This window comes from Aspergillus tubingensis, assembly GCF_013340325.1.
Source record: "Aspergillus tubingensis WU-2223L DNA, scaffold_1, whole genome shotgun sequence".
In the NCBI taxonomy this organism is placed as follows: domain Eukaryota; kingdom Fungi; phylum Ascomycota; class Eurotiomycetes; order Eurotiales; family Aspergillaceae; genus Aspergillus; species Aspergillus tubingensis.
Genome location: NW_023336275.1, coordinates 995,811 through 1,009,327, shown reverse-complemented (window position 1 = coordinate 1,009,327; position 13,517 = coordinate 995,811). Strand labels below are relative to the sequence as shown.

The following is a 13,517-nucleotide window of genomic DNA, read 5'->3' as shown; positions in this document are numbered from 1 at the left end:
TAATCGACATGCGAACATGACGGGTTCACGCTATTTGCTACGTATGATGAAACTACTATATCTGCCATTGTCTTGGGCTGTTCCACTTCTTGTTGTCCGAACATGAACATGGATGAGGCTCGTATATTACGGCGTTCCGACGGAACCCGTTGCCCGTAGACTACATAACTACATGCGGCGTCAGTAATGATTCGTTGACATCAGCTCCGCGGAGGTGCATAGGTGCGGCTGTACGTGCGGAGTGGGGCGTAGTTTCACGTCTGTTAAGCAGCGAGGGGTGCTCAACAGTTTCTAGTCAGCCTCATGCCTTCCATCGACAAGACCTCAAAGTTTATTTCCGCCAGCAAGTTACCGTTACCATTGGGCCCATACGACTGAGACCGCATGGCCTCTAGCTTCACCAAACGTACATAAAATGTTGTATGGAGCCAGGTTTGGACGCAGGTTGCCTCATTCTGTCATCACCTTGCTTTTTCCTCAGCTACAACAAGACGCTATAGCAAACTCTATTCATGGCTTTATCAACAACAGTTATCTTCATCCCTGGTGCGTGGCACAACCCTCATTGTTTCGACAAAGTGACTCAACGGCTGGAATCCGATGGTTACAACACAGACGTCGTTCACTTGCCCTCTGTTGGTCCTAACAAGCCACATTCCGATTTCTTGGAAGATGTCCTTCAGATCAGGGAACAGATCCAGAGTGCTGTCAATGCTGACCAACGAGTGGTGGTCGCGATGCACTCGTACGGTGGGCTTCCGGGCTGCGAGGCAATTCGCGGCTTAGACTGGGCATCTCGACAGCGCCAGGGTCAACCAGGGGGTGTCGTTCATCTCTTCTTTTGCTGTTCGTTTATCGTTCCGGAGGGGAAATCATTGATGAGTTCTTTTGGCGGCTATGATCTCCCTTGGTTCCAAGTCTCGGACGATGGATTGCTTGTGACACCGGCTACCCCCAGAGAAACATTCTACAACGACATGAATGAACTTGATGCAAAAAAGGCTGTCGAAGCACTAAAACCGCATAGTTACCAGACATTTCATAGCAACATTACCTTCGCGGCTTGGAAGCATGTTCCGTCCACGTACCTCTATTGTCTGAGGGACGAGGCCATCTCACTCTCAGTGCAGAAAACGATGGTGGAGGAGGTTGCTAAAGGGATCCAGATTCAAACTCACCTTGTGGATGCATCTCACAGTCCTTTTTATACAGCGCCAGACCATGTGGCAGATGCCATCAAGGCCGCTACTCAGTGATCCTAGGTTATGTTGAGAGGGTACGATGACTACAGTCCGAGATGCTCTGGATAGACATGTCTCTAGAATTGAAATTTGCGATATACAGAATCCTACATCCGGCTCAAAAATGGCCGCTATACCAAGTCACAACTAGAAATTGAGAGTGGTAGATATAATCTCTCTGTAGAGGAGACCAGCTATGCAGTCACTTCCCTAAAAGTAGGAATCAAATACTCGGAAGCTACAAGGATCTCAAGCGGAAACCTTAAAACAATACAAGAAAGACGTCTTCTATATCTATTGCTAGGGAGCGCTCGGTGCAGGTTGAGTACAACCCAGGGGACAACAAAACAACCTGCACGGGTCTGCAGGCCCCTTTCCGCACTGCAAACACACCGCGATCCACACACACATTCTGCGGGCTACCATACGGGCTCTACGAAAACAGCCCGCAGTCCGTGCAACTTCACGTGCCTATGCTCTACCTGTAGATTTACCGCTTTCTGTAGTTGGACCCCGCGTACGAGCGCCACCGCCAGATTTCAACTGTCTTATCCGGGGATGTCGTGGATATCAGGGATGTACTAGACTTAAATATCCTAATGCACTTAGGAATTAAATTATATAAAATGTCACCTCCTGTTGATAAAGCTAAGGCCTTGGCACCGCAGACAGGGACCAGGAAGGGGTGACTCACAGCGGTGGAGTATTTTATCAATTAATGGCATCCCTTGGCCGTCCCTCAAACAACCCGACATCATCTTCGCCTAATCCAATCTGGACATCATCCATCATGCAAATTTCACTTCAGGAGATTGCGGCCAACGCCATTCAAGCCAGGAGACGCATTCGCCATCACATCTACAAAACCCCTCTAATACCAGCCAGACGAATCGGTCATGATCAGGACGCAAAGGTTCTGTTTAAAGCAGAGAATTTTCAACTCACCGGGTCTTTCAAAATACGAGGGGCACTTTCTAAACTGTCGTCCCCATCAGCACAGGGGCCTCTGATCACAGCATCGTCAGGTAACCACGGCATCGGTGCCAGTTTTGCCGCCAGAGTGCTCGCAAAGAACCTTACCGTCGTCCTTCCCGAGACAGTGGTGCAGACAAAATTAGAAAATATCAAGTCGTTCGGTGTCGACGTGATCCTGCATGGTGCGGAGACCGGTCTGGCTGAACGGCACGCGCAGCAGCTTGCTTCGTCGGGTTCCTACACTTATATCTCGCCGTACAACGACGCTGAAGTGATTGCCGGACAAGGAACAATCGGACTTGAAATCCTTGAGCAGCTGGACGAAATAGATAACATCTTCATTTCCATGGGCGGTGGTGGGCTTCTCAGCGGTGTCGGATCTGTTCTCAAATCTTTCTCCCCCAAGACGAAGATATATGGAGTCTCCGCCAGCAATTCCAAAGCGTTGGCAGCCTCTCTAATGGCTGGTCATGTCGTTGAAACGGATCATTTCCCTACCCTGGCCGAGGCTGTGGCCGGCGGTATTGACCAAAACACGATAACGCTTCCTCTCGCAAAGGCGGTCGTGGACTACGTTATTGAGTGCAACGAAGCAGAGATCCTGAGATCCGTGAAGGCTCTTGCTGCTCAGGAGAACATTATCGTCGAGGGCTCTGCGGCGCTTGCTCTTGCAGGATTCAATAAAGTCGCTGAGAAATTGACCGGCCAAACCAGTGTCATCCTTCTATGTGGTGGGAATGTTGATCATGATTATATCCAGAAGGTAGTATGTAGCTAGCATTTGAATGGATTTGGTAAATGATAAATTCGGCGAACCCCCTCACCCTTCCTCCCTTCCCCCCTTTTAACTTTATCACAAGCGTACTTCGTTGGACGGATTCTGGACCAGCCAACAGACGTACTCAGCTCAAAGTCCAACCTCATTCACTCCAGTATATGTCTTCCGCGATGACACATGCGCTAGTCAGGAAACAACACATATAGATTTGCAGTTTGCTGACTGCGCCATGTATAAATTTGCGTCACCTAAAGAAATCAAAAGATGACCCGTATGATGCATCCCACTTCAGCCGCGGCTGACAGCAGCTGACAGCAGCAATGTTACCGTCTGTTTCTGCAGAACACGATCGAGGTCAACTTTGTCCAAATGTAAGCTGGGTTCAATACTATAGAGTCGCGCCTGGTGTGGAGAAGAAATGGGTGTCCAATGGGGCCCGTATTGTGTGATGGGACAATTTTATGGGCTGGTTCGATTTCTAACCATTGGGGTAACAAAGGTGAAGCAGCTGTTCGTCACGAGAGGCGAAATTCGTTTTCACTGGAGACACTGGCCGACTTCCAGCAGAGGTGCCTAATGTAGGGGGTGCGGGTGCGGGTGCGGGTGCGGGTGCGGGTGCGGAAAAGGCGCAGTACGTCAGAGACTCCGTAGCAACCCTAGTCCGAGCCAAGTCTACAATGACCCGTCTGATTGGGGTTAGATCGCAGGAGGTCTCCCCTGTGCCACGGGCCGTAAGTGAATTAGACTACATTCACTTATGAGACCACTTGTTTCTGCCACACTGTCCCCGTCCCCTTCCCCGCCTCTCCTTGGTTGCTGTCCCGTGCATCTCCCATTTTCTTTATTACCGGTCAACCTGCGGCCGCACGCAACCGTTATCACCGCCACTAGAAGGATAATGGCCCCGTTGTACGGAGATAACCTTTTCCCGGCGTTAAACATGGACCTAGTTGGGAACTTGATCCGCGGTTTGAACATCCTCGCGTGTTATAAAGTGTTGGTGACGCAGCTCAGTCTAGTTCATTCAGTGAATTGGACCGGACAACAGTAAGAAATCATAGAACGAATGCCAACACTTCCGATCAGAATGTCGACTCACAAAGCCCTGGTGCTCCACGCCCGGGATCAGCCACTCATCCTTGAAACTGTCCCCCGGCCCATCTCATCAACCGGTGACGCGATTGTTCGCATCCTCGCTGCCGATATCGTACCCTACATGGGAGACGTGATTAGCAACAAGCGCCCTTACCCGCTCTCCGTGCCCATGACACCGGGGAACACCGCCATTGGCCGAATACACGAAGTTGGACCGGATGCCGTGGACCTAACACCTGGCCAGCTCGTCTTCTGCGACATCACCATTCGCGCCCGAGATAACCCGGCTGTCTCTATCCTCTATGGTGTCCATGGCGGCGGATATCCCGCAGCACAGAAACTTATGGACGGCGTCTGGCGTAACGCGACGTACGCTGAGTACGCGCGATTCCCGTTAGAGAATTTATACCGCCTGGATGAAGCGCTTCTTCTTGGACCACTAGGATACAGCATTAATGATCTCTGTCTCTTGCCAGTGTGCCTTGTTCCGTTTGGCGGTCTTTCAGAGGTCGGCTTGAAGCCTGGCGAGGTAGTGATCGTGGCTCCCGCAACAGGGCGGTACGGCGGCGCCGCTGTGAACATTGCCCTGGCAATGGGCGCGACGGTGATTGCTGGTGGGCGGAACCAGACCATGTTAGAGAAGCTTAAGAGTATTCATCTTACAAATCGACTAAGAACGGTCCGGATCACCGGGGATGCTGCCGCTGATACAGAATTGTTCCGTACAGCAACTGGGAAGCCGGATGGAGCAGACGTGTATCTGGATCTTTCGCCACCAGCAGTTCAGGGGTCATCGCTCCTAGCATCTGGCATTCGATCATTGCGTGCCTTCGGTCGATGCGTTGTTATGGGAGGCAATTCGGGAAATATCGACTTCCCTTACCTCGAGATCATGTTCAAGAGTATTCGAATCCAGGGGCGGTTTATGTACGATCGCCAGCATGTGCAGCAGATGATCCAGATGGTCGAGTCGGGATTGCTTCCTCTTGGCAGCAAGTCTGGTGTCTCTCAGACGAAGGTGTTTGGGCTTGAAGAGATCCAACAGGCGTTGGAGTCCGCTGGTAATCTGAGCGGTTGGGGTGAGCATGTGGTGCTCAAGCCGTAGAGTATACAAAGCCTCACACCAGCCGGAGACTCTATGTGCTATCTCCGTGGAGTGGATGGGCAGAATCCCGGGCTCAGCTCGCAAGGCAGCTGGGTAGTTGCATGGGTAGTCTCATGTGGACGACACTTTGAAATCAATTCCCATTCCATATATGCCTGCTAGATTTCATCCGCTAAAATGTTGGTTAAAATGTTCCGTACTCCCTACACCATATAGAGACCAGACAGCGTAGCCTCCAGCTGGGACCACAGACGGCGGTTACCGATCCGACTTCCAAAGGTTCTCATTCATTCCATAGAACCCAATCTCTAAACATGCTTTTCCAAAGAGCATCGAAGCAATTGAGGAGGATAGAAGAGGATACAACTTTATATCTCCAAAGCGGTTGGGCAGGATGTTTACTCCCAACGAACACGGGTTCTATGCATAGCGTCATCTGAGACTACAAGCGAGCACCTATCATACAACAATGTGTTGTACTAGGCTCTGACAGAAAGGTCTACGCCGGCAGGGCCATGCCATCAGCCCTGAAGTCACTTCCACCTTCAAGAACCGTCTGCCCACCCTCACCATGAACAGCCCGTATGACCTGTCCTCGACCAAAAACCTCTCTATCCCACCCGTGCATCATGCGAACAACATGGCCTCGCCTTCTAAGCTCTTCCACAACCAACATATCTACCCCCTCTTCTATGTAAACCGTTCTGTCATCCACGCTCGCCGACCCAAAATGGCCCATAGGCCCAATACAGACCCTTGGGGCATCGAGTGCCTTCTGGGCATCCATCCCGAAGACGAGCATATTGATCAATAATTGCACATGTCCCTGAGGTTGCATGAACCCACCCATAATCCCGAACACCGTATGTAACGATCCATCGTCTGGATTCGTAGCTATGGCCGGTATAATCGTGTGATACGGCCTCTTGCCAGGAGCAAGTACGTTAGGGTGTCCCGGTACTAAGGTAAAATTGGCGCCACGGCTCTGAAGCGTGAACCCGCAACCACGCGGGATAATGCCGGTTCCAAAACCGTGATAGTTGCTGTTTACCACGGATGCGGCGTTGCCATCTTTGTCTACGACGGCGAAGTACACTGTATCGCACGAGTTGAAGGCGGGACTGCCGTGCGTCATGGTATCTGAAGCCTGGGTCGGACTGAAATGCCGGGCTCGTTCCGCTATATAGGCTTCGGACAAGAGTTCAGGTGTTTGAGAGAAGGTCGGATCCCCTATCCACCACGTCCCATCGGCAAAGGCGATGCGGAAGATTTCTATAAGTGCATGGATGTAGTCTGCGGAGTTGTGGCGGAGGCTCGCGAAGGAAGCTAATTGCTCGGTGCGTTCTAACTCCTCCAACAATTTCAGGGCCATGAGAGCAACGAGACCTTGGCCGTTCGGTGGGTGCTCCCAGACATCGACATTTCCATTAAACTGAACGCGAACCGGGTCGGTCTCTGCGGTACCCATATGGACATGATAGACCAAGTCTGCGTGGGAGAGGAACCCACCACGATCTTCCACTGCCTTGACAATAGCATCCGCGACTGCGCCTCGGTAGAAGCCATCCTTTCCCTGCGTAGCAAGTGTACGGAATGTCCGTGCAAGGCTTGGGTTTGTCATAATTTCTCCGGCCAAGGGGGCGCGAACTCCGTCCTTCGCTCTGGTGTCGGGTTTGAGAAGTTCGCGGAAATTGGATGACGCCTCTCGCAGTGACTGCTCGTTCTCCTGCCACTGTAAACCGTCAGCTTCACCAGAGCAGTATTAATCCTGGGAAGGAACCACCTTACCAATCTCGCAGAGATCTCAGAAACTGGAAATCCGTCCTCGGCAAGAGAGACGGCAGGCTCTAACATCTCCGCCAGTGAAAGCTTCCCGCTACCAAACCATCCCAAAGTGTCTACCCATCCAGCCGCTGCCCCCGGTGTCGTGACAGCCAATACGCTGTTAAGCGGAATATTACCACTTTGGCCAGATGAAATCTCCAGATTTCTCCGCGCAATATCAAGCGTGAGATTCATGGGACTACGGCCAGACCCGTTCAGTCCGCGTACTTTACCGGTCTTGCTTTCGTAGAAGAGACAGAACATGTCGCCGCCAATACCGGTTGACCCTGGCTCGGTAACATTTAAAGCAGCCGCTTACGGTGGAAATGTCAATGAGCATAAATGGATAAGCGGTTGTAGCTTACACGAACCTACTGCTATAGCTGCATCCTGGTAGACTGTCATTCGCCGTTGTGCTCGCCCTGGGATTATGGAGGACTAACCGCTGCATTCCCGCCCTTCGCCAGAATGGCCTGTCCTGCACTCGCTGCCAGCGGCTGCGAGCATGCTATCATGCCAGCCACACTGTAGACAGCGCTCCTCCGACCAAGGAAGGGGCTAAAGGGGGTTTTCTGGAAGGGAAAAGCCATACTCAATGAGATCGGAACAAGAAAGGATAGCAGATTTGCCAGTGAGTAGGTCTCTATGAATGTTCTGGAGAGCCGTGCCATCGTAGGACTTAAGAGGTTTCTCGTGGACTCGACATATATGTTGTAGTAGCGCTACAGGAGGTTGAAGTAAACGTCACCGGAATTGGTGCTGTCCTCCCCGGCAAGGACCAGCCAAGGCCCACAACGACGGCTGCAAGGCCCACATGGCAACGGAGTACCGGAGTTAAGGAGCGGAGGGGGAAATACAGTAAAACATGGTTATAAGCAATTATATGAGACACACCATCGAATTGCTTATATCGAGGTCTTGCTAATATTGAATATTCTATCTAAAATATTATTTTATTGCGTATCTACCCTTTTTGTTTTAATAGAATATTATGTTCCTGATATGCTAGCGAATATAAAAATATTAAATCAATATAAAATTATACATGAGGACTTCGTCGATCTTGAATTGCCACTTACCAAGACACCCACCCAGCATCTTATAGATGATTTCACGTGGGTCCATAGGCTCGGTGATACCAGCAGGGAGGGGATAGTGTGCTGTAAAGGTATCCTTCTCGTCCTGGTTAATGAGAAACCCGGTGGCGACTGGAAACGCGTGCCAGAAACGTCCGAAATGCAGTTTCTGAGCTAGCTCTGTGGATCAGAAGTGAACCAGGTAGAAGCGTACGTGACTTCTCAGCAGCAGCAAGATCACTAGTAATTGGTAAAGCTAAAGAGGTCCAGGGCGAGAATGTCCATACATCTGACCTCCAGGCATTTTAATTCCGGCAGATTTCCTGACTCTGCTGCTGCCACCATCACAGCCCACGAGATAGCGAGTTCAGTCTGTACGCGTTGCGGCAGTGCCATCAATGAACATAGCTGTGGCTCCATCGTATGTTTCAACATGGTTCGTGTATGTCCATCCAACTTTAGAGGTCACATTCGCTCGGGTAGAAATAATCCCCTTAAGCCAAGCCTCAAAAATAATCTGCGAGCACCGTTGTCCCGGCTCAGCGGGTTGTGTCCCATCATTATGTGCCTTTATGTACGGGCGAGGCGGGATAGAGAGTTTTGTGGGAGACGGCAGATTAAACGGGCGTTTCACCGCGGAGGTTCCGAAAGGCCCTTGAAGCTGGGAGTGGCTTCAAGGATGACGGGATGGCTGTTCCGGTGTAGTTTGACTCCTGTACGCCTAGTACACCCGGACAATATCTGATTAAGCTGCGCAGAGATACTAAGTTGGCCAGATTTGCGATATCTGTAAGGGACAGTGATGTGCGTCGGAATTAAAAACTCGAACTGCTTAAAACCGGCTCAGGTGGGAGCCAGGTGGTAATCAGCGGGTGAGACGAACCCACTCCCGGTACGGCCGGTGGAATGACATAAAATCTACACATACCCGCAGTCCTGCAGTTGTAACGGCACCGAATTATCGGGATAAGGACGGTAAGGGAGAATATAGTAAGCCACGAGCATAATCATGTGACTGACAGCCTTGGCGTTAGTCCAAAGCGTATTTTACCCTGGGTCACGTTTTGAGTTGTGGCCCCCCGCCCCCGCCCCCGGCCCGGAATTGGCACTTCCACTACTTTATCTAAGCAGCGTCCCAGTCGCTAACATGTCGTCGTCCCACCGAGAAAATGGAGCCGAACAAGAACAGGGCAGAGCTGCGCTGGTCTGTTTGACCTGCAAGTCAGGCAAGCGACAGTGCGATAAGCGACTTCCAATCTGTTCTCGATGCAGAAAGTACGTTTGACGTCCGATTGACACCTTAGTACTGAAGACCAAACAGGTTCCATGCACCACGGATATTAACTTTAATTTATCCTGTAGACTAGACAAGCCATGCGAATACCCAACGGCCTCGCAACCGGGACCTGTGGCTCAGCCGATCCAATCAGGGTCATTCATGGAGAGGCTCTGGCCTGATGCATGTTTCCGGTGTAAGGTGCATAAACGTGGATGTGACCGCATCATTCCAAAGTGCTCCCGCTGTCTGAGGTACGTATAGACTGCTGGGAATTACCGGGCCGCCCCAGGGGGGGCAAGGGGGGCATAATTGGACCGCCAAATTGTATTGACGAGGAATATCTTTAGAATAGGATCCAGCTGTACATACCGAGCGACGAACCCGCGGCCCACGGTCGTTGTCCCTGGTGATACTGAAGCAGGCACCTATAGAGCCCAACTAAGGATGGATTCCGCTCCATTGGCACAGACAGACCTAGGAGTGGCGTTCGAACCTCCTGTGAGGTGTCGCTCCTATATGTTGCACTTAATACAATTCTGTGGGTCATGTTGCAGAGCCCCATTTAAATACACTAACTACTCACCACCCGAAAGTTCTCACCTCTATAGCTTTACCCTCGGATACAGTGGTGGCTTACAGTCTGGCACACCATCTCCGTTCTCAATGGATGCAACACGCTATGTCCGATCCCTGTCTATTCCATGCCACACTGTTCAGTGCATCCGCATCGATTGACATGCTGCAAGGCCAGCAGCATAGCGCACGAACGCTGTACCACCACACCTGGGCTATCCGCTTGATCAACGAACGGTTAGCACAAACAGAGCCAGTCCTAGACTATGGAACTCTGGGAGCGGTAGTACCCTTGCTATATTACAACGTGGGTATACGTCCTATAGGATACAGTATGCAGATAGATAGTACTAACGACTCAAAGATGCTTGCACTTGACCGAGATTCCGCGGTCGCGCACCAGAAAGGCCTGGTGAAGATGCTTCTTGCGACGCCCCAATCCTTTCGAGCCGACATAGGACCCCTGATTGCCATTGTCAAGATGTACGTGGCCATTATTCCTTCCTGAGCTGATTAATTTGTTGCTCATCCTTCTAGTGCCATGCTCTCGTTCGCCTGCATATATGACGTGCTCCCTGTCTGGGACTGCTTATCCTCTGAATCAGTTCGCCCGAACACCATCCTTCGGAATGTCGTGTCGAGGGCCACCTTGGGCAACGATGAGTCGTCTTTCGAGAAAGAGACTGCAGATGCAATATTGGACGTGTACGAAGCCATATCACGGCTTGATTATATAGTCCACGGCGAACGCGGTAGTATTTCTGCTGAAGTTGAGCGTGCGCTCTCTTTCGCAACCACGAAGTCTTGGACTGGTAGGCCCGAATCTAGCCTCCCCCTTACTCCGCCAGAGACGCTTAATGTATGCTGCCAAATCTGCTGCGAATTGTTCTGGAAAGTGCTTCTACGATCATCGCACTCTCAACAAGCACCAGACATGGCTGGAGACCATGCAGTCCGGCAGCTTCTAAAATACCTGTCGCAAATAGAGCCGTTATACTGGATCCGCAACGCTCCGGAAGTGTTCACATGGGCTGCCTTTACCGGCGCGGCTGCGTCGGAGCACCAAGATACGTGCGTTGCTTTCATCAGCAAAGCGGGAACCATATTGACAGCCATCGACGACGAAGAACTGACTCTTATACGGCAAGGGTGGAGGTATTTCCGCCTGCTAAAAGGTCTTGCTGGAGATGATAACTAGCTTGCTGTTTTGGGAGACGGTTGCTACGGATCGACTGGTGAACGAAATGGTGTATGAATTCGCCTATTCATACCCTCGACTTCTAAGGGCCTTCATCGTCCACTCCCAGAGATCCTCCGCCATCTTCGGGTCTGATCCCACTTTACTAGGCGCAGACACCTTTCCAATTGGCAGCAGATATGCTCCATTGTCGCACTCTAGCCGTAGCTTCGGCGACACGGCGGCGAAAAGAATATTCGCTGCCCCCTTCCGTGGACCAGGCGCACCCAGCTCAACAAGAGGCTTTATCAGCCGATAGAGCGGAGTTGACGAGATCGGCCCTGCGGATAGGTTCCTAATAATTGTCACATCCGTGCTTCGAATGGTTGGACAGGGAAAAGCAACGTACGTCTTTACCGTTCCCGGATGCAAGGACAATGTAAGAATGTTTGGATACCTCTTCGCCAATGCTTTCGAATGCAGAACGTTGGCAAGCTTCGAGTGGCCGTATCGGGCCCAGACAGAGAAATTATCCTTCATGTTCATGTCTGAAAATATTATGCCCTCCTTAGGTGCGAGTTTGGCGTGCCCGTCGCTAGATACATTCACAATACGCACGCTTCCCTTTTCGGTCATTTCTGCTGTCTTCTGGAGTATCGGGATCAGCAATTTTGTGAACAGGAAATGGCCGATATAGTTCACCTAACTGCGCTTAGCTATAGGTCCAACGAAGCTGGTATATAAGGCTGTACCTACCCCTATCTGCATCTCAAACCCCTCCGTTGTCTCCTCGTATGGAACGCACATAACCTGGAACGAGTAAGCCATGCCTGAGGAGGAGAAGAACCCTACACACGCCAGCATTATTCACAAGTAAATGAAGACATGACTCCTGCCTACACCATCTATTATCAGAGACAGGATTCACACATGTCAAAAGTCGCTAATACAACTCACTGAGCAAACATCTTTGCTGCCTCCCGCACATTATTCAAATCGGCCAATTCCAACATCAGAAACCGCACATCTGCATCTGGGCACTCAGAAAGGATATCCCGCTCTGCAGCCTTGAACTTCGTGCCTGACCGACTGGCAATATACACCCGGGCGCCATGTTTCGCAAGTTCGATGCTGGTGCCGAAGCCGCTGTCAGAGATTGAAGAAATGAGAGCTGGACGAGAAAGAAATTAATCGAGTTAGGGGAAGTGGCATACAGTCCTGTGTGTCCACCCGTTACGATGGCGACTTTCCCAGTGAGATGGGGGATAAAATCATGCGAAGTATTACTCATTGCTTGAACCCGGGGAAGGACAGTGCTGCGTTGTGTCTCGCTCACGCTGCGGGTTGTTCTGCTCTTTTATCTTACAATAATACTTCGACCGGGCAGCTGCAGATGCTTGTCTCGAATACTGGTATAGATGCGCCAGTCTTCGAGGGCAACGGAGGCAAATGACGAGGTGCGGGTGCGGGTGCGGCCGCATGTCAAATGCGGGTGTGGGTCGATTATCTGTGCGCTGGAGGATTTTACTCACGGTTACCCCATACCGGGAACGGAGGGTATGGATACAATCGCCTTGATAGGTTGCTCGGTGAATCGTTATGGTTTGGTCCTGTCCATGTTTAAGGCGAGCCTGATGTGGTCTTGATGAAATATACTATTAGTGGCATTTATTTCAACTTCCCGGAGGTTTAGCAATGTAGTGCTGCAGAATCGAAACTCTTCTCATCACTTCCTATCTGGCTCTTCTTGATTCTACGGCTCGGATTGCGCAATAAATGATTATTGTTACATAGCTGGTACAGGCCACATGCCGCGGCCGTCTCAATTCTAGTCTCTACGGGCGTCTTCTGGGTTGAGAAGGTATATAGGTATATAGGCCTCGTCCTGAGTATCCCAACCTTCAACGAGACCTAAACTCAATGATGGGCAACAGAATTGCTTGTTTGTGCTAAAGCTTCACCACAACATGCCCACCCCAAACCGCTCAGCTTCCCAGCCGCCTCTAATGCCTCTTAGAACCCCTCCGGCCCGAAGTCCGCAGTCTGACTGACGGCGAACTTCTTGACTAGAGGAATTAATTCAGACTAGACCGGAAAGCGATCATTACTATAATCATCGCACGGAGTAGAATTCCCTCGCTCCTTGAAACGAGTCATTGATCTTGTCCCAAAATGCCTCTCTCCTCCTCTTTTCTATTTTCTATTTTTTTTTTTTTTTTTTTTTGTCTTGTTGTTGTTATTGTTTTCTTGTAGGCTTCTTCACCGACACCCTCGCTTTATCTATAATACTTCGAATACCTCATAACAGTTGATCTAATGACATGTTCTGGGTAACCCCCATTGCTCCTGTGTGGTACCTGTGACGATTAGGGTAGAAGAAAATAGGACCGTGCT

General features: G+C 50.7%; 6 protein-coding genes across 6 annotated transcripts; 4 read left to right on the top strand and 2 right to left on the bottom strand.

Annotated features, from left to right (window-relative positions):
* Positions 1-512: 512 nt before the first annotated feature.
* AtWU_00342 (alpha/beta hydrolase) lies at positions 513-1,256 on the top strand (the record flags this gene model as incomplete). The annotated part of the gene is made up of 1 exon (XM_035495458.1): positions 513-1,256. The coding sequence occupies one exon, from the start codon at positions 513-515 to the stop codon at positions 1,254-1,256; it is 744 nt and encodes a 247-aa protein (XP_035351351.1).
* Positions 1,257-2,031: 775 nt separating this feature from the next.
* AtWU_00341 (threonine ammonia-lyase) lies at positions 2,032-2,994 on the top strand (the record flags this gene model as incomplete). The annotated part of the gene is made up of 1 exon (XM_035495457.1): positions 2,032-2,994. The coding sequence occupies one exon, from the start codon at positions 2,032-2,034 to the stop codon at positions 2,992-2,994; it is 963 nt and encodes a 320-aa protein (XP_035351350.1).
* Positions 2,995-4,081: 1,087 nt separating this feature from the next.
* On the top strand, positions 4,082-5,194 carry AtWU_00340 (putative isopropanol dehydrogenase; the record flags this gene model as incomplete). Its single annotated transcript, XM_035495456.1, has 1 exon — positions 4,082-5,194. The coding sequence occupies one exon, from the start codon at positions 4,082-4,084 to the stop codon at positions 5,192-5,194; it is 1,113 nt and encodes a 370-aa protein (XP_035351349.1).
* A 499-nt stretch (positions 5,195-5,693) lies between these two features.
* Positions 5,694-7,608, bottom strand: AtWU_00339 (gamma-glutamyltransferase family protein; the record flags this gene model as incomplete). The annotated part of the gene is made up of 4 exons (XM_035495455.1): positions 5,694-6,926; positions 6,983-7,332; positions 7,384-7,408; positions 7,462-7,608. The coding sequence occupies 4 exons, from the start codon at positions 7,606-7,608 to the stop codon at positions 5,694-5,696; spliced, it is 1,755 nt and encodes a 584-aa protein (XP_035351348.1).
* A 2,444-nt stretch (positions 7,609-10,052) lies between these two features.
* On the top strand, positions 10,053-11,144 carry AtWU_00338 (nitric oxide synthase, oxygenase domain family protein; the record flags this gene model as incomplete). Its single annotated transcript, XM_035495454.1, has 3 exons — positions 10,053-10,253; positions 10,311-10,429; positions 10,484-11,144. The coding sequence occupies 3 exons, from the start codon at positions 10,053-10,055 to the stop codon at positions 11,142-11,144; spliced, it is 981 nt and encodes a 326-aa protein (XP_035351347.1).
* Positions 11,145-11,207: 63 nt separating this feature from the next.
* AtWU_00337 (retinol dehydrogenase) lies at positions 11,208-11,987 on the bottom strand (the record flags this gene model as incomplete). Its single annotated transcript, XM_035495453.1, has 3 exons — positions 11,208-11,478; positions 11,533-11,825; positions 11,880-11,987. 3 exons carry the CDS (start codon positions 11,985-11,987, stop codon positions 11,208-11,210), a joined length of 672 nt encoding a protein of 223 aa, XP_035351346.1.
* Between the last annotated feature and the right edge of the window lie 1,530 nt (positions 11,988-13,517).